The following is a 24,709-nucleotide window of genomic DNA, read 5'->3' on the forward strand; positions in this document are numbered from 1 at the left end:
TAATGAAGAGAAAAATGTTAAAAGAAACAGTTATAAATAGAAGCTGCATATCATTGCCACTGGCTCTTCAACTGCAAGATCCATTAAAAGAGAAAGCAAGTAGCAGAAGTGGCCTGGTGAAAGATCTGTACGTCTAAAAGCCTGTATGCTTTCTCAACGATATTACCTGATCAAATAAAAGATACCACCTCTCCCAGAAACTGTTCTTTTATACCCATAAAATATCAGAGCTATAACGAAGTTAAGAGAATAAACACATTTTAAAGGCGTTAGCTAAAGTAATTTGTCAAACATTCTAGATATACAGTAATCTGAAAGAGAGAGTTGAAAAATGTTCTGACAAATAATTTTGAACGTACACAATCATTCTACAGTGCATCCCACCAGTAAATTCTTGTTCAGAGGCACTTCTGTCAAAACAGTTACTCGGGTTCTTCGGGACTTGCTCCTAAAGCAATGTTTTGGCATTCTTATAATCTTATTTTAGTAGATCCGAACAGCAATGAAAGTCAAGATACTGCAAATCATTTTCCCTTAAAATATCTGAATTAAATCTGAATTAAGCATGCAGAATAATCTGATTTTTGTATCTGCAGTGACATCTAGTGCAAGACCACATTCAAACAGGCTTTGAGAGAAAGAGAAGCTATTATCATTTATTGTGTGATTTCTGGCTGAAATAGAACAATTAACATCAGCACTTTTAAAACTTTCTTAGTATCTTGTCTTCTGCACAACATTCACAAGCCAGCTGAAGGGAATCCTATTAAGCATAATATGTTAATAAGAGACTATTTCATTCAAAGGTGCATTTTTCCTTTCCATACAAATTCAGTTTGATAAATGTACATATATTACATAATTGTTGGAGGGCAAAAACTTGTTGAAAAAGCAAACATCCCTAGGAACAGAGTTGCTATTCTATTTATTCTATCAACTTTTCTAAAAGGAAACAAATTTAGCAGTAACATCTGACTTAAATTCTTTCTGCCAGCTCCATAGATATGCTATCCTATTTTCATTTTGCAGTGATTTTTAAACATTTTCCTTAAAAATTCAAGCAGAAGACATAGCTTGTAGAAAGGATACAAAAACTGGAAGCACGCAATGAGCGTTGTCTAATGCAGATGCCAAATAGAAGAAATTATAAAATAAAAAATAAAACTTGTTCAAATGAAAGTACAGATTTGTCTCCTGTTAAAAGTACAGTTATGCTTTAAACACAGCCAACAGACATCCTAACCAAAATGCAACACCAAGTCTAACTAGCAACAATTTTACAAAAACGATTCACTTGCTGAAATGTGAAAAAATCCTTAGAAACAAGTGTTATTCCTGCCAAACATACAAATAAACACATATGCCAAAGCTGAAAATGAACAGTTTAAACACACTATCATGCATACATCGTTTTGTATATAAATGCACATCATTCCTGTAACTCTTTTTCATTCAATCTGTAAATACAACCATTTTAGGACCTGTGTTCCAAAGGCACGTGTCCACAAGTCTTAAAAAGTCACAGGCACTTTTTAAAGGTTCAATTAAAGCCTACATTGGTGTCTTTTGTAAAAACTTCATAATACACAACTTTCCAATACCCAACTTACCCAGTGATAAAATGATTCATGTGATACAAATAATTACAAATATGAAGCTGTGAAGTTTTGTTCAGCACATGATTTTATATATATAAAATGTGTATATATATCCAAATAAAAAAAAAAACCCTAACTATTCGTTAGTGATCTAGGACAACGACATTATGCATTAGGTTCCTAATGTTCTAGTAATCTTACTATGGAATAGGCACAAAACCCACAAGATTTTATTGGTTGCTGAAGGCATTGAATGTGGAAGTGTCACAACTACAGGTTTTTGGACAAGAAGCACATGCCATGACTAATGAACTATTAGCATTACTAGTGATAAAATAAGTACTTTTTACAAGTTCTGCACTTTGTTCTTCAGGAACCCAAGAGCTTGCACAGCTTCTCTACTCTACAGCCATCAAAAAGTGGGTTTAGTAGACACACGAATTTTATGTGAAAGTAGCAGGTTTTAACTGAGAGCACTTTTCACCCAAGGACTGAGCATGTTAAAACAGAAGACATGAAAGAATGAAGAAAACAAATGCTCTTTATAGGGCAAAGTACCGGGTTAGAACACAAAATAAGTGAGAAGAGGAAAAGGAGCCAAGCCAGTTGAGGTTAATAGGAAGTAACAAAAAGGCATAAAACAGGAAAATGGTGATGTATGCTCAGCCTTACAGGCAGAAGAACTGAGGTAAAGGTGTATAAATACCATTCAGCAACTGTGGTTTAAAAATTATCTGGAAATGCAAATAAATGTAGACTAATGCAGCGTTTATATAGAACACAACAAACTGCTCTTGACAGGGTTCACTACGGTATACAAGCCAGCACGGAAAGGAAATTATTAAAATCAAAATCTATTAGATGCTGCCACCCTAATCAGCGCCTCATAAATAGCAACACGATTACTTTGAGTTCTGGTCTCCTAGTGTCTTTGCTGGGTATAGCCAAGATTCATAAAGAAAGGAAATTCTTCTCTTTAGATGAGTATGTCTACCAAAATAACTGTTTGGTATTAGTCTGTATTTATTCATTGTGGCAAATTAAGAGTATTTCATCTCCCCCAATAAAGAGGCATGATAGTAAAAAAAAAAAAAAAAAAAAAAAGTACATGTTAATGCTTGAAGACAGACATACTAGCAACAGTTTTCTTCCCCAGGTAGGAACAACCATTGTTAAGCCATAAAAATATACCGGTACTCAACCGAAGGGCACCGAAAAGAAAAAGATCAAATCAACAGTGTTCAATACCATAGTTACACAACATGTGGTAAAGTACTGCAGCAGAATTAGTATTATTGATGGAAGTGAGGCTGTGTCACTAAATCCAACAGGACAAAGCTAGTCGAAGCAAGTACTAGTTAAACTACTGATAATGAGAATTAGGCACACATACAAAAAAAGACCCTGTCCTTTAATAGACTCTGTGAAGAGAGATCTCTTTGCATCCTTTGACATCAGTCGAGCTCTGCCACACAAAGCCAATCACATGAGTAGAATCAAACAACAGGATAACAAAATAAAAGGTAACTCCAAATCTACTTAAAACTAAAAAAAAAAAGGAAAAAAAGGCAGCATCTAAATACCTTAATGCTAGGTACAAATGACATACATCGAAGAAGGCAAGAGCTAAAAGTCAAACCAAATTTCTACACAAACAGTAAAAGGGGAGAAGAAATTTAAAAGACAGTTGGGAAGAAAAAGCAGAGAATTATATAAAGGCGTACACATTTTAAAAAGATTAATATCAAAGCTGCTAAAGGTTAGAGAAAGAAATTGGAACGTGCACAAAAGATGACAAAAATAAGATGCCAATGAAAGAAAAAGATCTCTGGGAGAATGACAACACACGCAGTCAAATATAGCAGTCACATCAAAAGAAGTTTTGTGCCAATTAAAGCCTCAAAGAAAGAGAAAAATTGAAAGTTGGACAGGTTACCCTAACATCTTAGAAAGCATCCAAAGAAATTACAGACCCCAAGACTGATCTTTAACAGAACAATACAAAAAGGACTAAACTAAGGAAAAGAGCAGGTTTTTCTTCTCTCCTCCTCTTCTTTTTGGGGATGTGTACAGAAGAACATTAACAGAAGGAAAAAAAAAAAATTAGAAAACTAAACCATAGAAAGATTCAATGAGTGAGATGAAAGCAAAATCCTAGAGTCAAGTGCTGAGGTTGCAAGACACCTGAAGATTGCAAAGCAATGTAAAGCAGTGCTGTTTTATAAAGTGCAATTATTTTGACAGCTGGTGACATTTGAGTAAACAACACAAAGCCTATGGGCTTCAAATCAAACACTATCGCTTTGGTTTTTCAATGCAGTATTTTACCCAATATTGAAGCATCATTCCACATATTTATTAAATTTATTAAGTATTAAAATATCCTCCCTTCAACTAAAAAGAAGGGCAAGGGACAGATTGCAATACTAGGTTAGTAAGGTTAGAGTGTCATGCTGTATTATAGTGAGGAGGTCAAGGATGACAACAAACATCATCATTGGAAACAACACTTGCCACTTCAGACAGATTAGCAACGCAAAGAAGCTGCCATGCTACGCGGTGAAGGATGCTTCATATGCAGTCAGCACAAATTTAAAACCCCGATGTACGTAGCGTCCTAGTCTTTGCATATGGAAAAATGGGAGGATTTGAGCTTTAGGTGTGAGTTGACAGTGATTCAGACTCCAGAGGAACCCAGAGAGTCACCCTGCAAAAGGGCTTCTTCCAAACACATGAAAGAAAGAGTGTACTATCAATATTCCCATCACCAGTCCAAGACATGCCCAATCTGACAACAGCGTATATGAAGGACGATACAAGATGTTCACAGCTGATAATGACATCCAGACAGACAGACTCTGCACCAAATCCAGAACTGACAACATTTATAGATAGGATAGTTCAACACAGTCTGAAGATGCACACTGTGATGGAAAACCGTAACTTTGGGTGAACTACATCGAGACAAATGTCAAAGGGGATAAAAGCTACAAGCAGAAATAAGGAAGAATACTGGGATGTACATGTCAGCTGCACACATGGCACTGTGCCGACTGAAATAATTGAATTTCAAGCTGCCAAATACTTTTTATCAAAAACTTGCCTTCACACAGTATTCTCTCTTCCTCGGTATTTTCTAGCTGGACAAGGATTTTCCATTCTCTATGAATTATTTTCAAGGTAGCATTTAGATGTTGCTGGTCTAATTTAAAAGCAGGTTCAAAATAACTGGCAAGGGTGAACAAGTTTGAGGAACATCTTCCCTGCAAAACAGTATGCATCACTTCTTTGTCAGGCCTGATGAAAGTACTGCATTCAGTAAAAGCTACGTAACTTTTTCCAGCAATATCCGTTGATCTAGTAGTAGACACCAGCATGCCCTATGAATCTGGCTTCCTGTATTTTACGAGGCTTATGCAAAATCCTTTCAATTATTTTGGATTTAAACATTAACAGAGTTTCCCATCAGCCTGTGAGAACAATTCAAAACCACGTGAACTCGGATATTTAGAACTTGGTATGAAAAAAGCATAACTACATATAACAGAGGAGGAAATCCCATTCAGCTACTAGCAAGTGCAGTTGCATCTGGCAGGCATATACAAATAGGTAATAGGTAGCTGTTTACATCAGTTTGCAAAATCAACTGCCTAAAAGATTTCGAGCAAAAGGTGTTAGGGACTGAAAAGCAAAAGGTTTTTAATTCTCCAAGTCCGCTGAAAGGCAGCAGCTATCTCAGGACTGCAGGCTGAGGGGGAGGCAAGGGGAAGCAAGTTTTAAACATAAATACAAACGTGAAGTTCTAAGTACCTTAATGAAGAATGTCCTGCAAATTACTGGATTATGGCACAGAAAAAGTTGCAGTTGTGACTGCAGCGAGGTACACGAAGACAGTCTCATTTCTCAAAGGGTGCCAAGACATTCTAGTTTTACAAATGAACAATGTCTCTGTGTGCAACAGGGGGTATATCAATAACGAAACAAAAAAGCCAGTGAACTTATAGGGAGTCCATTACAAGAAACACCACAGCTCTCTATAGCTTAAAATCTGCTTTCCAACAACTCAGCCTGGCGAACATCCAAAAAGCCCTTTTCCACTCGTATGCTGGCAGCGATTTCAGGAATCATTAAACAAGAAGTGAATAAAAATATGGATAGCTTCAGTAAAACAGTGTAAAATAAAACAGTACAACCAAGAAATCTTTTGCAGATTTTCAGTTTTTTGGGGGAAAGAAAGTTTTATCAACTGCCTTTAACCCAAAAATGAAATACAAGCTATGATCATGTACTCAAATATCAGAGTATAAAAGTGCAAAATACAGAAGCTGTATGAATTAAACTAACAAAAGCTCAGTACCAGAAAAGTAGGATTACACCTTCTGTGTTTAAGTCCCTTATATTCAGCTATTTAACAAATGCAGCTTTGCCTTGTTTATAGGAATTGTTCGGTTAACACCTACAATCCTGTAATCTCTGTGCGAGAACCAGTGCATTTCCAACATAAAGCTTTAGAAACTTCCCATATGCTACATCATGTTCACTCTTACAATTGACCAAAATTCACAGATTCTCCATGTGATAATGAACTCCCCAATCCAGATGTGAGTAAAGAGAGGATTAATAAAGTTCTACGTACGTATAGATGCTTCAAAATAACAAAATAACACAGAAATAATGTAAAATTGGACCCAAAACATCTCTGAGGAATATGCAAATGGTAATTCCCAGTTCAGTATCTGGACAGACATTAAACAGTCCATTCTGTCACGCCATCTGCTAGGTAGTTACCAACCCTGCTCTGTTCTTTAAGCTATTTGTGCTTTATTTTTATTTTTAAGCATGGAGCCATTCAACTTATTTGGAACTCAGATAAAAGACACTGTGGTGAATTTAAAAATTAAAGGCAGGAAAAAGTGATACACAGCAAAGAATCAACTACAAAAAAAAAATTCAAGTTTCAGATAAGTGATAAGGAGAATTAAAAAATTACATCTAAATGCTTGCTTGAATTGCACTCCAAACAAGTTTATGTTCAGCATGTACAGCAAGTCATGAAACCTTAAGCTTTGTTTTCAAAGTTTTGATTTAACACAATAGTTAAAACGTTTGGGAAAAAAAAAATGTCAGTCTACATTAAAGAAAAGAAATTGTGGGAATTATTGTTCTGTGTGTGTGTGTGCACGTGCACACGTGTGCTTGTATGCATGTATGGAATCATAAAGTAGCCCATTAAAATATCACGTCAGACTATCAGACTAATCACAAGCCAAATGCCAACAAAATCTTACCAGTACAACTGAACAGCAGGAAAGCAAAGATATATGCAGAGAACACACAAGTCTCAGACTACATCATGCAAAAAACAGTATGGAGATCACCAAGTTGCCCTCTTGGATCTGTACTAAATCTACAAAACACAAGAGAGCACTGTGTGGATCTAACTGCTCTAGAACTAGTCTGAAGTCATACAAAGAGTGCAATGCAGGCCAGCTTATGTGAACCAGTTGCAAAAATCCCTGTGCTTGGGACTCTAGAGCACCCTTAGGTCAGATGCATCTCTTTGGTTAGATGAAGACCTACTGGAGGAGATTCAACTGCAGAAATCCCATTGAAAGTTGTTTTTCAAGTTTACAAGCCATTTCTGACCAAAACGTGACTCTGAAGGCCAATGCAAAAATCTGTATCCACTATGCACCACATTCACTGAGATACCTATGTAACATAAAAAGTGATCATTCACAAGTCTTGATACAACACAAACACCAAGGGGATAAGGGATCCACTTGTGCTTGCCCCAGGTTTTCTTCATTTGCAACTCAATAAAAACCTTCAGTATTTTAAAGATTTGCAAGAGACAAGCTGTTCTGTGCTGAGGTCACTATGGCGAAGAAAAGAGAGAGTTGTGCTCATGTCTATCAATAACTATTTAAAATCTTAATCAAAAATACCACTGGTGCCTGAATATTTACTCTTAAAACCTCTCAAAAACTAATTCTTTGGAATAAGCCAAAACAAGACTGAGAAAATGTTGTGTTATTAAAAAAAAGACAAAGAAAGTGACTTAGAACAGGAACTTTTTTTGAAAGGAAAACCTCTAAGGCTAGTTCAAAGGCCAAGCTGAAAATGTATTTATTTTCCTTACTTTCAGAATATCTTGGGTTTCATTCCACTTGTTTGTCCACTCTTTGGTCAGTTCTTGTACCTATAAAAGAAAACAAATATTGGAAAAAATCACCTCTCTTCTAAAGTCCTTGATAACACATTCTCAGAGAAGTACTAAATATTTGTGCAATTCTTTGTGAAGTTTAGTACTTAAACATTTAGGAGAGCACTGTTGCTCCTGCAATAAGTGGCCATACCTACAATTTCTCTCTCTCCCAAAGGGGGGGGGGGGGGGGGGAAATCACAAAATTCTTATTTATAGTGTAAAATGAAACAAAGGACAGGGATAGCCACTTCAAATAATGGCAGGCATTTTCAAAGAAATGAAACAATTCCATGAAGTGCTTCATCAGTCCTACAAAGTCTACTGCCACAGATTGATCCCATAGCTCTAACAAGACGACAGCTCCTTTCCTACAGCGCAGGTAGGCATGTTCAGACGAAAATACCCTCCAGAAACTGCAGAGGATGGCTTGCAGAGGAAAAAGCAGACAGGCAGCCTTCAGGAGAGAATCAGAGCAAAGTTTGCTGCAACTTCGAAATCACACATTTGGTTGAAATCAGCACAGAAGGGAGAAGCTGCTTGCAAAGGCATTACAGACAGGGACAGCACTGGGTATGAACGCTGAGCTTTTGTGCTGCTTTTCCTACTCATCCAGTTGTCCATCTCATAAGTTAACTTTCACAGCTTCCATATCGGTAAAGGCTCTTTTAATTTCAGAGTCTTTCAGACTTTTCAGGCAGTGCATAGATGGTGCTTCAGGCAGATCTACCGCAAAGCTCTGGCTGACTTGGAATCATAATCACATTAAATAGAATAGACACTTTCAGTTTTTAAATCACCAGATTTCTGTGCAAGAATTAAATACATAGAGTTTTAAAACCATACACAATCTTTTATTATTTGAATTCACTTCAACTGCAGAAAGCTGAAAAAAAAAAACCCAGCTATGTCCCCTTATTACTTTACATATAAAACCACTGTAGAAAAAAAACAGGTCGTCAATGCAGTTCCTCCAAACATCTCCACATTTGCCACCTGCAGCCTACTATCCTAGCTGTCTTTGCAGATCAGCTGCAAATTAATCAATGGGAACTAAAGAATCTTCTCTCATCTCTACCTGTATCTCAAGATTTCAGAGAAAAGTAAATACATCTTTCAATGCATCATGTCAGTCCTCGTGCTGCTAAGCAGAATGTTAAAACAAAAAATAATTGACAAGATTAAAGAAAAACATGAAGGAGGTCCATCATAAGTCTATTCACCATACCAGAACAATTTCTATTCCTCAGAAATCATTTAAACATTGTTCTTATGTAAGGACAAACCAACTCATTAAAGAAAGCTACCACATATTTGTCAGATAATTTAAATATGGTGATAAAGTCTTTAGATCTGTATAAACAAATTAATTATTGCACTCATTCAATTATAAAAAAAGCTATAACCACTGCAATATCTACTAAGAATTTTCAGTAATTATATCTATTGTAATTATCATGAATAGTAATCACATAACCTTCTAATGAGGCTGACAAAAGATAATAAAATATGCTCGATATACTCCCCACACAGGAGGGGCCAACACGTCTGAGCAGGACAAGCGGTGATTACTGTCAGAGCATGAATAACATACTCTAATTAGCATATAGTCAGCAGTCCATATTACTCAGCTACTTTTAGATAAAAGCTTTATGTTTGTACACAAAAAACAAAGCATACTACACGTACTAACAATATTATCATTCACCTCTGCTTCAGCTAAAAAAATTTTTAAAACCTAGTATGAATATGAAAAAAAAAAAATTGCTACTGAAGGCTCACACCATGGTTATGCAGGTCCTACTTTAATTACTGAATAGAACACAGTAAGGATTCCTGCATGTACTAGAGTTGTAAAAAGCGTTCCGAGCAGAAACTTGGCTTATGGAGAGGCCTGGTGTCTACTTTGCAGCTATGGTTCATACTAATACACATATTTTGTCCATTGTTGTCATGAAGTTTCTTTTTAAAGTATCATTTCACTGAAAAGTATTTCAACATGCCTTTAAAGTTGGTATTACCAATGGGAATCCTGAAAAGCGCAGACAGCTACCGTTCCAGTTACTTAGATCAAAACGGGATTCTCAAAGCAATGCATTCATTCTCTAATTGTAAAGGTCTAAGCAGCACCACTGCAAACCTTACAGTTTAAACCAGCTAAGAAGCCCCTATTTTTTTAAAGGTGTCATATCTACATTTGATTGACATCTTGTTGACAATATTCAGAACTAAATATTTGCTGTCAGGTAGCTGAATGATTCCAAATACTTTCCTCTCTCCTCTTCCAAAGTCTGAGTAACACTATTTTTTTAAAGCAGTTTGCAGTAGCTTTAAAAACAGGCAAGTATACAGAAAAGAATTAACACAGAATGACAAAATAAAGAATGAAAGATTGCAAATTAGAGAAATGAGAGTACCATTATATCTATATTCTTTTGGACTCTATGAGTATAGCTAAACTGTCTGGGAATTTTTCCTCGTTTCTACACTGGGCTGGATTATTAAAACAACTTGGTGTGAGGCACACTATGAAGTACACCTAGATCTTAGACCCTCTCCCAAAAAAGACAGCTAATTAGTCACTGAACATATTTGTACATATCAGATTTAAAGACTGAAATTTTCTGAAAACCTACCCCACAACACAAGTTATTGATTACTTGAAAAAGTAAAAGAGTTGATCATTTCCCCCATAAAGCTTTTACTGTATTTTCTACACACTGAATGCTTTGTTACTCTGATTACTGGTTACTGATTACTCTGATTTAGTGGCTTTTCCCTCTCTATTCTATTTCCAAATATACTTTCTTATTAAGGCAAGCTGGCCTTAACAAACAAAATATTTTCATTAAATAGAACCGCTATATAAATATCAAAGATATACTTTGTTCTTAGTTACAATGTTATCTTACATTAGTAGGGTAACAAAATTACAAGTTCACACATAGGTTTTGTTTTGGTTTTTTTTTAAAAAGGCACCAAGACAATGCTGTTCGGTGGGAGAAAATTTAGTTGTGTATCAAAAAAAAAAAAATCCTGAAAATTACCAACACTTTTGCATCCAGACACCCCCCCCCTTTCCTTTTTTTTGTTTAAAAACTGTTTTATGAAGTTATAACTCACCCTTGCTTCATTCTGCTGAAGCTTTTCTTCCATACTTAAAGCTGTTGGAGAATCCAAGAGTGCGATCTAAAATCGTAAAAAGTAAACATCGAGTTAAAAAAAAAAAGGAAGAAAAAAGTAACAATATCTGGCAGAATCAAATGAAATAAACACAATTGTTCAACTTTTTTGATTATTTAGGATGACGTATTTTTAAGTCCAATATACATCATTTTGCCTTGAAATACTGTAAACAGAGTAATCGAAATCTTGTCAAAGTAGATATTTCAAACACAAGTCATTGGTTTGAGAGTACTATTTTCATTCACTATGTACACACATGGTCACACATATGCAGACACTGAAATTGGACACACGTTTATAACGGGTAACTCCTGATACATCTATCTTTATATTTCTGTTAAACATGAAAAATTATTATCATCAATAGTTAACCATATACATCCATTAACATATATATATTGCTTATCTTTAATAAATATATATTAAGGTAACTGGCCTTAGAAAAGGAAAACTACTCTACAACATGCCCACACACAAGCAATACTCATTGTTATGTGACCTTCTACACTGAATCCAGCACTGTATTTTGATAACCACTATCTTCAGTGATCTACAGAAGCATTTGCAATACAGTATTCTGGGAACATAAAGGAAAACCACAAAAGAAATTATACAGAGATTTATATTCTACTGTGCATACATAACACCACCTGCTGTTTTACCAACCATCACAAATCCAATTAACTCAAGCAAGTTCTCTATTGTCTCCCACACAGCCATCTATCACATCCTACCACTGAACCAGATTTATTTTGTGATATCCACTGCTTTACAGCTTGGAACTAGGTCAAAGCATTAGATCTTCAAAGGGGTCCAAGTTACATCTACTTTGTTAACTCTAAATCAAGCCATATTTCAAAAATAAATTAATTTTCCCCTCCGAAAGAATACGGGAGAAACACAAGTATAATAGCGTAATTCGACCCCATAAAGAGTTTTCTTATTGTTTGTAACAAAGCAGAGCTCTCTGCTTCAGTCATCTACAATACCTATTACTGCTTCCAACTGTGGTCCCACACCCTTTTTCAGCAAATGTTTTAAAGCGTGAAATCTAGGTGAAGTGCTAGCCTTCTAAAGAAAGTCTATGCTGAACTGACATTTCACATTGCACAGCCCATCTAAAATAAAATTAGGTAGCTCTAAAAATAAGTCTGAAGTATCATTTCAGATACTTCCAAATCGTATTTGCTCAAGTATGAAATCTAGCAGTCCCGAGTGACATTATTTAGAAGAGATGACTGGCCTGAGCCAGTTGCATATTCCTTATTGTTAGCTTCGTTTCACCATCCTGGAAACAGAGGAGAAATTAAGCCTAACTGAGCTTGTGCAGTAAATGTTTATAGTGGCTAATACTGATAGAAGAACAGGAAAGAGAATCCTGTGAAAGGGAAGTATAGCGTGACACGTTTTCTTACACCACCACTGAACATACTTTTACATATTTAGCACGTTACACGCTTTCTAATGTACTGTGCAGCCAAACGCAAATAAAATGTATTGTTCAAACCTGTCCATTCTCCTACATTTCTATATTTACGCATCTTAAATACTTTATACCTTCTACTTCCTTTTAAGATACTAGATAACGTACCTCTTCAGTCCATCAGGCTAGAGCCAGGAAATAGGTTACTGCTCAGTCTCCTTACGCTGTGGTGACTACCTGTTCCACAGCACACTGCAATCAAGCTCTGATTATATTAAGAGAAAGCTAAAAGCTTTGGGATGACAATTTTTCCCCCCTTGTGTTAAAAGAGGTAATCTATTGGCCATATGGAAACTGATTCAATCAGGAAAATAATATTCATTCATAGCCTCATAGAGCTTGTTTACTCAAATCAATATAATGAAAGATAATTATCTCATTGCATTCTAGAAATAGATGTTATAACCCAAGGAAAATTACACATAAATTTCAAGTAAAGCTAACCTGATTCCCTTGAGCAAGCAGGGCTTTTAATCGGGCTATTTCAGCTCTCAGCTCACGGATCAGTTTGACGTTAGGATCCTCATTAATAGTAGGCTTGTTGATGATGTTTTTGGCTCTATTTGCATAGCGAAGTGTACTTAAAGTTTCTCCATAATTGACATCAGCAGGTGAAATAGCTAAGGAGATGAAATCAGAAACAGTTTATCCAGCACCATATGTTTCATTTAGTAAAGCTAGTTTATATTTTAAAAGTCAGATAAACTTAATGTGAAGAGACAGAAATATATGATTAACCAGTATGGCTACAATTTGTTCCAATTCTTCACCTAGCTCCACTGCTTTCATGTCACTATAACTTTGCTCAAGTAAACATTGTATTGGAATAGTGTATTAGAATAATCAGGTCCAACAATCAAGCATTGTAAAGAAAACTTGCTGTCAATCTACTTAACATTTACATTTCTCTGGTAAGCATAAACGTCCTATATGAATCCTTCACAGGCTTTCTTGCAAATTTTTTTACAAGAACAGTGGGAAAAATGGTATTTTTAAGTATCAGTGTAATCATTGAATGCAAAAGTCATTTCAGGTAAAAACACAGTAGGTTCAGTCCAAGTTTTGAAGGGAAATTAAACAGCATTCAAACAAAAAGCAGACATGAAAACCAAAACAAGAGAAGAGCTTCTGCGATTTACAAACCTCGCTGTTCTGCTGAGCTGCAGGCAGAGCACACAGAACTCTTACCTCTCTGATGCATCAAGAGAAACCAGTATTATTTTTACAGGCAACTTAACCAGGAAAAACAATGGAGTTTAAATTAAAGTGCTAATGCTATCCTTCACTTAATTTTCCTAACAATATACAAGATGTTCCCAATTAAAAAGATAATTACTGCATCCAAATAGATGAGCAAAAACACAGAAGAGAACACCATGCAGAAATGATGAGGGACCAGAAATCTTAATAATCAAACTGAACAAGAGACCCAGAGAATCAGACAATGAAAACACCTGAAAAAAATAATCGAGTAACCAAAATATTCCGCCCTTCCTCATTCTCAACAGTAATAAATATTGGTTTTGTGGCAGAGACTCCAAGAATTAGGGGAGATGCACTTGGCAACAGACTACACTTCCCCTAGCTCACACTATCACTTCCCTACTTGATCTACCATCTCCTCTCCACTACTCAATTATTCTCTTTGTGGAAGGAGGTTACAATACCTTATAGAAATATGACAAATGAGAATTGGATGTATTTTTATAAGAGCCTTTCCTACAGTTTGAGATGATCTTCCTGCTTTTTTTGTGTTTAGTTACAGAAAAGGCAGGCCAAATGTATCCGGACAGCTTGTCAGGCTCTGTTAGGCAATTCAGCCACACTACCAGTCGAGTTACTGTTGGAGAAAAGATCAACCATCAGGGCTCTGCTGAGCAGAAGCATCGTTAATAGATGAGGAAGTAGCTGAAAAAGCAGCTGGGCACTGTGATCATTAGTACAGGCACTGAAAGCTCACTGTGTTTCTAACACCTCTCTTCCCAATCCTTCTGTCAAGAAAAAAAACAAAATAAAAACAACCCACCAAAAAAAAAAAAACCCAAACTCAAGTTACTCAACCATGTAATTGAAAGAAGCATCAAGAAGAAAGGTGCCAGCACAGTGCTACTTAAACAGCCAGAAAAACAAAGCAGAGTCTGATCCATGGTCCTCTTTTGGTCACTACTATGATCAGCCTGAGGAAAGACAGTGGCATGGATTCCAAAAACATCCACAAAATCATGCAAAGGAAGTGCTATCCAGAGATTTTGACTGTAACACAGAAACTGAAAAATCAGAATTTGATCCAATGCATTTTATTCCCTTGATTCTGTTCTCCCACCAGTCCCAAGAGAGGACTGCATCAGTTAGACTGCATTTCATTTGAGAAGGAAAGGGAGGCATTTCAGAGCTGCTCTTCACACCTTACATCTCCGACATTCAAATCCTCCCCTCTCCTTAAACATCCTCCCGACTTCACTTGGGGTTTTTTGAGGAAAGGAATTCCCATTCCAATTTCTTGGAAAACCTGCCATACGTATGCCATAGATAGGTTTTTAAACCAAGTGATCCTTACAGAGCTTCCTACGGGTAAAAAGGAAACCATAAGAAGAGTTTGCAAGATGACTGATCATAAATAATTAAATTTAGACAAAAAGTTAAAGTGCTGTGTGCATTCAAAAAGTAGGTTAAATAAAAATGACAATCTTACCCACTGAATGTCAAAAGAGACCAGTTGTTTCTGCTACTAATGCAACAAAAAAAACAACACAGTTTTGGAAAAGCAAACTTATTCATGCATCAGTACTGACTAAATGCACAAAGTGGATTTATTTATTTTTTTAACTGGGGATCAAATCCTGCAACCTGGGGAGGAGAGGCGTAAGGGGAGAGAAGTACAAAACCTTATCCAGGTCCAGGTTTGAGCATTTACCATGAGTAACAGAGCTGTCTGGTATGCAAAGCAGCCTCAAGAATAAACAGGAACTATTACTTGAAATTTAACTGGTCAGATGAGCTAATCACTACACTGTGTCAAAGAAACACGGCAGTGGGGTAGATGTCAGAGCAAATGTAAGCAATTAGGCACATACATTTGGATGATCCTTACTTACGCAAACAAATGTCTAACGACTGTACATATACAATCTGGATGCCTTGTTACATTTGTGACCAAACACTCAGCCAATGATATATGCACCCAAACAGATAATCTGCCGATGAAAATGAAGCTCTCAAATTCAGGAGGCATACCCACTATTGTTCATGACATTACTAAACAACTAGACTGTCCCCATATACACAATGAGACCCTATATAGTTCTAGCACTGGAAGAGATGTTGGTAAAAGAGTGTACGTAAAAGCAGAGTGTTACTAGAAAACTCAGAAAGAAATAAATCATTAACGTGTGTAAACAATGTTTTGCCTTAACAAAGCATCTGGAATGTAACTATTTACAGCCACTCCTATTAAGCATGAACTGTTCAGGATGCAAAAAAGTCGTTTAAAGACACTTACTGGCAATCATTATAGTTTTAGAGTTTCCTCCTAGGCTATCTTTTAACAGCCAAGTCAACACAGAGTCCCTGTAAGGCACAAATACTTGTTTCTTCTTTGAAAGAGGATTTGTTGCATCCTGAGATAAATCAGCTGTGATGTGGAGGTAGAAAAAAAAAAAATAGCAGTTATGCATTTTCATTCATTTTCAAAAACAGTATGCATTAGGCCACTATTTGTGTAAGTAAAAGTGAACAGAAGCGTAAATAAACAAACAGAAAGGTATTTAATGACTAAACCCAAAACAGAGAAGCACAAAAAACAGACTTACCTAAGGCAGAAATAACATTTCCCAGAGTAACTAGGGATTTGTTAATATTCCCTCCTTCCTTTAATCTAACCCCTGTGGCACCAGTGGCATCTGCTCTCTCACTTCCAGCAAGATCTACCAAATGAATCTTGCTAACAGTTTCACAAGGCATTTCAGAATCAAATTTAGCCTACAGAAAAAAAAAAAGAAAAAAAAAACAATACAAAGAAAAGCATGTTAAGCTACGGAATTCTGAAGTTTTACTGAAACCAACTTAGTGGCCTTTTTCATGTCATGATTGAATTTAACTTGTTTACAACAGCAGAGCTTCAGAGGACAGGTGTATTAGAGGTGCCACAGAAAGGCATTTGAACATGAGCTGCTGCATAACTCCCACACAAGGAGCTACTTCTTTAAATTGTAATATTTGCAGCTTTCTAGCCACTTACGCACATGCACTGACGACTGCGAATTGGTATTTACATGATGCACAGTGAATATGTGCTACATTCATTTTATTAAGCTTTGAACATTTATATTTATATTTAGCTTTCAACAAGTTATAGCATACACAAACACATTTACACTTAATTTCTTCCCCTGCCTCCAAGTTCAACTAAGTAGCAATTGCAGTTTTATTCTATGATTTTAACTGAGGCTTCCTCCCAATTTTTATCTTAATTCATATAAATCAACTCAGATTTCCCTGTTTCGAACTTCCTTCTACTTCTACAGTACAACAGTAGAACAAAACCTGTTGCTGCTTGCCTCTCATCCTCTTCTGAAAGCTTTGCACTGAGCAGTTCATCATTAGTGAACAGCTGGTGCACAGGATTTTGTGTGTGCGTGTTTTTGGGGGGAGACATGCAAGGTTCTGTCTGGAGAGCGAACCACCTCTATGCTACCTTCTTTTCATCTAGCAGGTTATCCGTGGACTGTCTAAAAAGCCCCTCAAAAACAACGATGAAGAGCAGGAGTCATTAGAAAAGGAGTTTACTACCTATAAACAAAAAGATCGCTATGCTCTGAGAAAACCTGTTAAATCTCTCCATTATTCCATCAGTAAATCAAGGAATATAAATAGGTTTCCAATAGTAACAGATGAAGAGTCAGCAAGAAAACACTCAGAAAATGTTTCGACGCTCTACAATTTGGGCCACGGAGACAGGGGTTTTTTTTGTAAACCTTGGATAACATCGGAGCACAAAAGGTAGCCCATGTTCAGCGCTGGCTGAAGTCTCACACAACGTGCTCCCCACCCACAGCAGCACCGTGAAACACGCCAGCACTGGTCACTGTTGTTCAGCCTGAACTCCCAATAATTATCTCCTCAAAATCTATTAAATATCATTTTCAGTAATCACATTACACCTCAAATTTTAAAGATTCTAAGCACTGATAAAACATATTTATAATTCTCAAAACAGTATTGTCACACTTTTAACGTCTCTATCAAAAGACAACATAGTCATTATCTACCCATACTTGCTTATTTGACAACCTTATTTTTTAATTATCATATGAATTATTGAATGTAAACACATATTAAGACAGGGAGTTTTGTTTTGTTACCTGAGTGAAGTTGATCGTGAAAATGGCATGTGACCTACTACTGACATCATTCATTCCAGTTGCAGCCGTCGTTCTATTTATATTTCCTGCATCCATGAGTTCCTCTACATCAGTATAATTTTGCACTAAATGTTTAGACAAATCTAAAGAAAAGCAGAGTGTTACAGTATGCTTATACATGCACTTGATTTTCTTTACAAAAAGATTCTAATTACCCTCACTACTGCAAAGTACTGCTGCAATTAGTGCTTATTGTCATACTTGTTTATCACTTAAGGAAAGGAATGAGGCCTCATGAACAATGGAGAACTTACACATTTACAGTAAATTAAGAAAAAAAATATGCAATCGTACTAAAGTATTTAGTGCAATAACATAAGCATAATCTCTCAAGAGGCAGGAACCTTCCTTGGCAGAGGATGGATTAAGACAATTAGATCCTAATAGGTTCTTTCCATCTAAACATTACAGACTTATAAATTACAATCAACCAATTCTTAAAACCAATTGCATCTCATAACATTATTTAAAAATGTGTTATAAATTTCCAGACAGAAACTGTATATGCATAATAATCTTAGAATTCGGAAAGCGAGTGAGGATACAAACTGAAAGGCTATTCTCCTTTAATGCTTTTATACCAAAGGAAAACACTGTATTCACCATCTTTTATATTTTAAAAGATAAAAATGCCCTGTGCAATTAGACATGACATTTTAAAATATATAAAGATAATAAAATATCAAATGAGAAACACTGAAAGTGTTTTTACCCTCAACATATGGCCCTTCTTTTGGATGTTCTCGTATTCGTAAATTATTTGTTTTTGATGACTTCCGTCTGAGAAGATCTCTCACACGTTCATTATAAATTTCCAGATAACTGAAAGAAAAAAGATTAGAACACCACTGACTGATTCAAGAGTCTTTAAACAAAAGGAAAGCCATGTTAACACTGTGTTTGAAAGCAAGATGCCTGGAGAAGCAAACGGATCCCAAGCTGGCTTACCATAGTAATGACTACAGCGTATTTGTATCATAAGGAAAAAAGCCAAAAAAGCAAGAAGTAGAAAGGAAGCAGACATTAGCAAGATCAAGAACTCCTAATGTCAGCCTGAAATAACGGGTAAAAATAAGGAAGATGCTGCCTAGTAGCAAAGGCATTTTCACTATCATTTAAATAAAGCAAAACGCACAGCTGTTGGATTGAAGTTAGAAGTACTGCACATTTTGACTATGACTGCCAACAAAAATCAATTACAGGACTGAGGCCAAGCATGGAAAGTTATTTGAAAAACACGCACTTTTCTCAGAGATAATAAGTGGAACAGGGTGGTTGTAACTGTAACAAGTTTGATAACCAGCAAGCTATTAATATGCCAAGACCTACCTGACTTCTGTTCGAAAGGATGCCTCATTCCGCTTTGTTTTTTCGCTTATTTTGCTGAATAATCCTTCACAAATTCGAGGTATTAAACCTGCATCACCCTGCAATAACAACAATTCTTATTTCCAAGGCTATATATGCACGCACAATATATTTTGAAAAATAAAACACAAGATAAGAGTTCCAACATCCAGAAAAGGGGAAAAATGAAAGCTTTTCAGCAAATACTCTCTTGCCCTTTATTTACCTGCAGTCATCTTGCCACGTTAAGACTCGTGTGTTGGAACGTACATACTAGCTGCAATTCTTTGCTATTGGGATACATTTCACCCCTGTCACTTAACTCAAAGAACCCCAACCGTTAAAGGCGGAAACTGGCTGCCCAGAGCAACGTATGAACTGCCTTATCTCAATACTATCTTTTCTAACTTCTCCTTCTACCTCATTTCACTACGGACTCGGCAACATCTGCAGAGAATGGGACAAGAGCCATCCATATACACACATCCACGAACCATTCTCATTCAAATCCCCAATCCCCAACTCACAGTCCTTCCTGTCTTGAAAGATGCAGCAGGTCCTCTGGATAAATTAGCATGCAAAACCAAAATTAAAACTACATCCGCTGTATCCCACAACGCAGCCAAATTAAATTTAACTTCTGAATGCTCGACTCTGCAGTTAAAGAGTTTTTATGTACAAAGTGCTCGGTCAGTTTAATAAAGCAAATTGAAACAAACATTCCTTCTCACAGATCCCTACAGACTACGTGGTTTACCAGCAGGGCTGCAACTATCCATTACATGGTCCTTGCCACTTCAGCTGACACAGCAGCAGGATGTCATCTTCTCGGTTAAGCTGGCACTTGAGAATTGACCCTCATCCCATTAAGGCTGCTGCTCCACCACTGGTGTCAAACACGTGCCACCCTGTGAGGCAGCAGCTAACACCGCTGAGATTTCCAAAGACTTAGCATGCAGCTCTCCTCCTCTTCCCATTGCTCCAGGGAGACCCCTTTCCAGCCGAGCAGCGCAGCAGTAAGTCGAAGACAGGGTTTTCCCCAGCAGCAGAGAGGAGCAGGAGAGTGCCATGCAGCTCCAGTCTCAGCTGACAAGGGGCTGCTTGCTCCCAGCTGCCCCATTCCCACCGAGTCTGATTAGGTAGACACTAACTCCCTGCTGAGCACACCTCCTCCCCACCGCTTCAGGAAGACAGCAGCTAACGCTCCTTCACAGCTCTAAGGAGTGAATGTGGCTCCCAGGAATGAAGGGAGAGGACATATACATACAGATGAGCTTTGGGCTCAGAGCTGCAAACTCAGAAGTAGCTTACAAAACAGTTTGTCAGCTACAATTTGCCTCCAGTCCAAAAACACATAAGAAATTTGATGTGATGGACTAATTCCAATTCTGTGCACCGCTGAGGCAAGAAATGTTCTTGCTTAGAATTAGGGGCCTTGTAATTAAGCAGGAGGCAACTTAAACCAGACCGAACATCCAACGTGAGCACAGCCCAGGGGCTCCAGGCACCCACGCGAGTTTGCCTGGTGGGATTCTACAGTTATCTGGCAGCAGGAAAACATGACAACAGTGGACTACTCTGCAGCAGACTCTGGCAGGGCGAGTGCTCCACGGGCAAAGATTTCTCTTCTACTCTGAACCCCACATAAAATCTGACCCTCTTTGCCCAAGCCCACTCCAGTCTGCTCCTGTGCTGGTCCCCTCTGTCCTCATTCTTCAGCTTCCCGCTGCATTCTCTGTCCCAGCCATCATCTTCCAGGTGCTACCTCTGAGCTGCTCTTCCTATTTCCTTTGCCCAAATATAATTCCTGATTCATCATCCAGTCTCTTTTTTTAAATCATATTCTTTTTCCAGCTTCTTCCTCCTTTTAATCAGAGGCTCTCTGTCTTTCTCAAACCAGGCTTCATTCTTTGAAATAATAATCTATTCTCTCCTTCTATCACACCTAGCCTTTCACCTGATTGCACCTGGGTTAGAAAAAAAAAAAACACTTTTTTTTTTGAGACAGTTGCCTTTGGTAACAGAGGATCAACCTTTCCCAATATGTATCAATCTCTACTCCAGATAAAGTTTCAGGGTTCAGTGTTGGAATTTCCCTCATGCCTTTTTTTTTTTTTTTTTTTTTTAAACACAGGAAGAGGAAAAAGTAAGACTTTTCTTTCGTCTTATGCTTGGAAACACCTGAACAGTTTTAATTAAAGCTTAAGGAAAAAACATGAAAGATCCATCACAAAGTTTTAGGCAAGTCATTAGTGTCTGACATAATTTAGCAACTGCAAAGAGAGTCTGAAAATAGGAAATACTAGCTCTAATTGAGTAACTTCAACCATAGCAATATAGTGATGAGAAAGGAAGAACACACAGTTCCCAGCATATTTCATCAGTAAAATATACATCTTACAGAATGTACACTCTTTATTAGAAACTATATTTAAACATTTTCTCCCTTTTCACTCCTTACAGCTCCAGGGCAGGATCAACTACATCTTTGACAGATTTTTTTCTGGGTTACAGAGCTTCCAGTCATGGAAATCTGTAGAACCAAAATAGGCAGTTCACTCCAAAGCTGAATTTTCTCATTAAAAGCCTGTTTTCCTTCTGTGCTATCCAACCAGAAAGCTCCTTACTGCAATTCAGATGTACTGTTGCTGGGTAAAAAACCTTGGACATAGGGAACAATTTATTCCCTTCCTTTCTGCAGCAGCCTTTCACATCTTGGAAGACTTTTGTTCCTCCACAGTCTTCCTTTCTCTGCATACACAAGTTTGACTTCCCTGATAGATCCTATCTTATAGACCTCTGGTCGTTTCAGTATCTCTGCTCAAGACTTATTCTAACTGGTCCACATATTTCTTGAACTGATTGCGGCACACAGTATTGCAGAAGAAGCCTTCCAGAGCCAAGAACAGCAGATATTGAAAGCAAAATGAGAATACAATTCATATTTTTTAAGGAGAAGTAGGGAAAAAAGAGAATTTATTTCCAATTCAAGTTTTCTTATAGCACTGTAGTCTCTCTGACAGGGCTACCAATTATCAAGCATCTAACTTGGCAGATGAGTATATTTTATCCATGCTCTGTACAAAGCCAGATTGAAGTATTTATGTATCATGGCAAGAAGATTAGACCTTTATTATTGAACAGTGTCAAACAAACTTCAGCACCTATTCATTTGCAAAATGTCTTGATGATTACGGTCATCACATACAGTGAGGCAGTCTCATAAAAATGTCATTTTTATAAATATCCGAAATAGAAATCCACATCTAGGCCATAAGATCTTTTCTGGTTACAAAAGTCTATTCTGCTTACCATATTGAAGTTAAATATAAAACTACTTATTCTGTGACAACTGAAAGAAAAAGATTTACAGCTAATTTACTCTCCTAAGCTGAAGGAGGTGCAAAGTGGCCAATCTTACTACATTTCAGAAGAGTGATCTATCTAAGGAAGGACAAGTGGCAATATTCCCCTTTTCAATTCTGCTAGGAGAAAACATGCTGTATTTTCTTTCCCAAGGATTAAAGGAGAATGAAATCTGTAGAGGTTGCCTTGCAAACAGGCTTCATCAGTCGGCCCTTTTAAATTGCTCCACTCCCAACAGTTTAGTGGGTTCTTTCTATCCTTGGGCAGCCATGGAAGCAACTGCAAGAAACTACTCCCGTCCTTCACTCACAAACTGCCAAATGCCCCTCCTACCACACCTTCCTCTTCCAGGATCTTCACTGGAGTGCTCAACGGGACTTAATCCTTAAAATAAAAGTTACTGTATCATCTCATAATGGTTTGCTGAAACTTACATTTAGCAACTCTCATCCCCAGTTTCTATTCCTCACTTGATAGCCTTCTCTAAACAAGGGTCAAGGACCTATTTTAATCTTCTGACCCTTCAAGAGAGGCCCAAAAAACAGATCTCTTCAGAAAGAGCTGATCATTCATGTTCTCAAAATCAGTACCTTCTTTTTTGTCTCAAGTTGGGCATAGAAAATCAGCAGTAACATTTGAAATTTTTGGGTTCGTTACTGAACAAAAATTATTGCTTTTTGTCCAACATAACAGGGTATCACTTAAAGACACTTCTTCCAACTATAAATATCTACCTATAAAAGAAACAGCTTCTAAAACCTCTGATTACTACCAGAAGGTATGATAGATGGGGGGGGGGGGGGGGGGGGTCAGTAGCATACAGGCAGGATCAGCAATAATAATCCCATAAAAACATGCTCTTGCAATAGCATAATTTCAATGTATTGCTACAGAATAAAAATGCACATTTGCAAAATACAACATACCGCATTTCCCATCATGGTGTACGACTTCCCAGATCCAGTCTGTCCATATGCAAAAACACAAGCATTATAACCTTCAAAAGCAGATTTAAGCACATCTGTACCAAGATTTTTGAAAACCTAAAGACAGAGAAAGTTTTTTAAGACAACAGAAGCGTGGGGAAAAAAGTTGTCATCAGCCCAGCATGGCAAATATTAAACAATAAACTACCACAATATAAGCTATTGGCATCAACCAATGATATTTACTATAGGACAGGAAATTAGTACTTCAAATAAAATACTAAATTTTACTACCATATTTAGTTTACAGCACTGCAACAGTCCATTTTCTACTTCTTTTTCTGTCAGAGATCTACTTGACATGCAGAAGTACAAAAAAAAAAAAAAAAACACTCCCTTCTTTCTATAGATCCAATTTCTTTCAGCTCATCTCAGATACTTCATTCACTTTTCCTTATTGTTACTATCTATTCACTTCTTGTATCTTTGCCAACTCTCCATGTTTTGCAAATATCCAGCCCCTTCTCCAAAGGAAATGTTTCAGAGATCCTGTCAGTTTCTTGGTTTGTGTTTTTGTAGGGTTTTGTTTGGTTGGTTTTGGTTTTGTTGCTTTAACCACATGTAAGAAAATGAACCATTATTTTCCCCCTATTTCCTCCCTAACCTGCTTTTACATACCAATACTTTTTCGGCTGGCAAACATGAAAACATGTTTTCTGTATGGTAAGTGACCCTCTTTTCTCAGCTAGCCCCTTCTCTTTTGCCCTCAACATTTACCTCTGAAACTGGTACTGATCCTCCTCCACATCCCATAATATGGGGGTCTGTTCCCACCTAATAAGTTCAGCTCCCAGCACATGCCTTCATCACCTTCCTCTGCAGTACCACTTCCAGTATCCCTCCCAGATTTCTGACCTTTCATCATCATTACCCCTCATTTCCATCCATACCCGCACTGGTGCAGCTTCTCTCTCAACGAAACGATTAATCTGGGTCTCCCAATCCAAACATGATTTTCAAAAATCTCATAGATGCTTCACATCATTTGGCAACTAGTCTGTAGTATATGTGATTTACATTAACCACGGTGTACAAGTCATTATTAATAGCGAATGGCGCACGCACAGTATAATCATGCCACTGCTACAAGGGAGGAGTGCTGGGTAATTTCTTTAATC

At 37.2% G+C, this 24,709-nt stretch overlaps 1 protein-coding gene across 6 annotated transcripts in view; it reads right to left on the minus strand.

Moving 5' to 3' along the window:
* KIF16B (kinesin family member 16B) overlaps positions 1–24,709 on the minus strand; it is a 141,871-nt gene that overhangs the window by 96,587 nt on the left and 20,575 nt on the right. For all 6 annotated transcript variants that reach the window (XM_087776536.1, XM_087776535.1, XM_087776538.1 and 3 more), the window contains exons 4-12: positions 23,532–23,648; positions 19,222–19,319; positions 18,605–18,714; positions 17,833–17,975; positions 16,282–16,450; positions 15,972–16,103; positions 12,917–13,092; positions 10,927–10,992; positions 7,741–7,800 (exon numbers count right to left, since the gene is read on the minus strand). In XM_087776536.1, the coding sequence (XP_087632662.1) occupies positions 7,741–7,800; positions 10,927–10,992; positions 12,917–13,092; positions 15,972–16,103; positions 16,282–16,450; positions 17,833–17,975; positions 18,605–18,714; positions 19,222–19,319; positions 23,532–23,648 (1,071 nt within the window). The remainder of the gene's footprint in view (positions 1–7,740; positions 7,801–10,926; positions 10,993–12,916; positions 13,093–15,971; positions 16,104–16,281; positions 16,451–17,832; positions 17,976–18,604; positions 18,715–19,221; positions 19,320–23,531; positions 23,649–24,709) is intronic.

Source organism: Nipponia nippon, unplaced genomic scaffold, assembly GCF_047370975.1.
Source record: "Nipponia nippon isolate SJK-2023a ecotype South Korea unplaced genomic scaffold, ASM4737097v1 scaffold_4, whole genome shotgun sequence".
NCBI lineage: Eukaryota > Metazoa > Chordata > Aves > Pelecaniformes > Threskiornithidae > Nipponia > Nipponia nippon.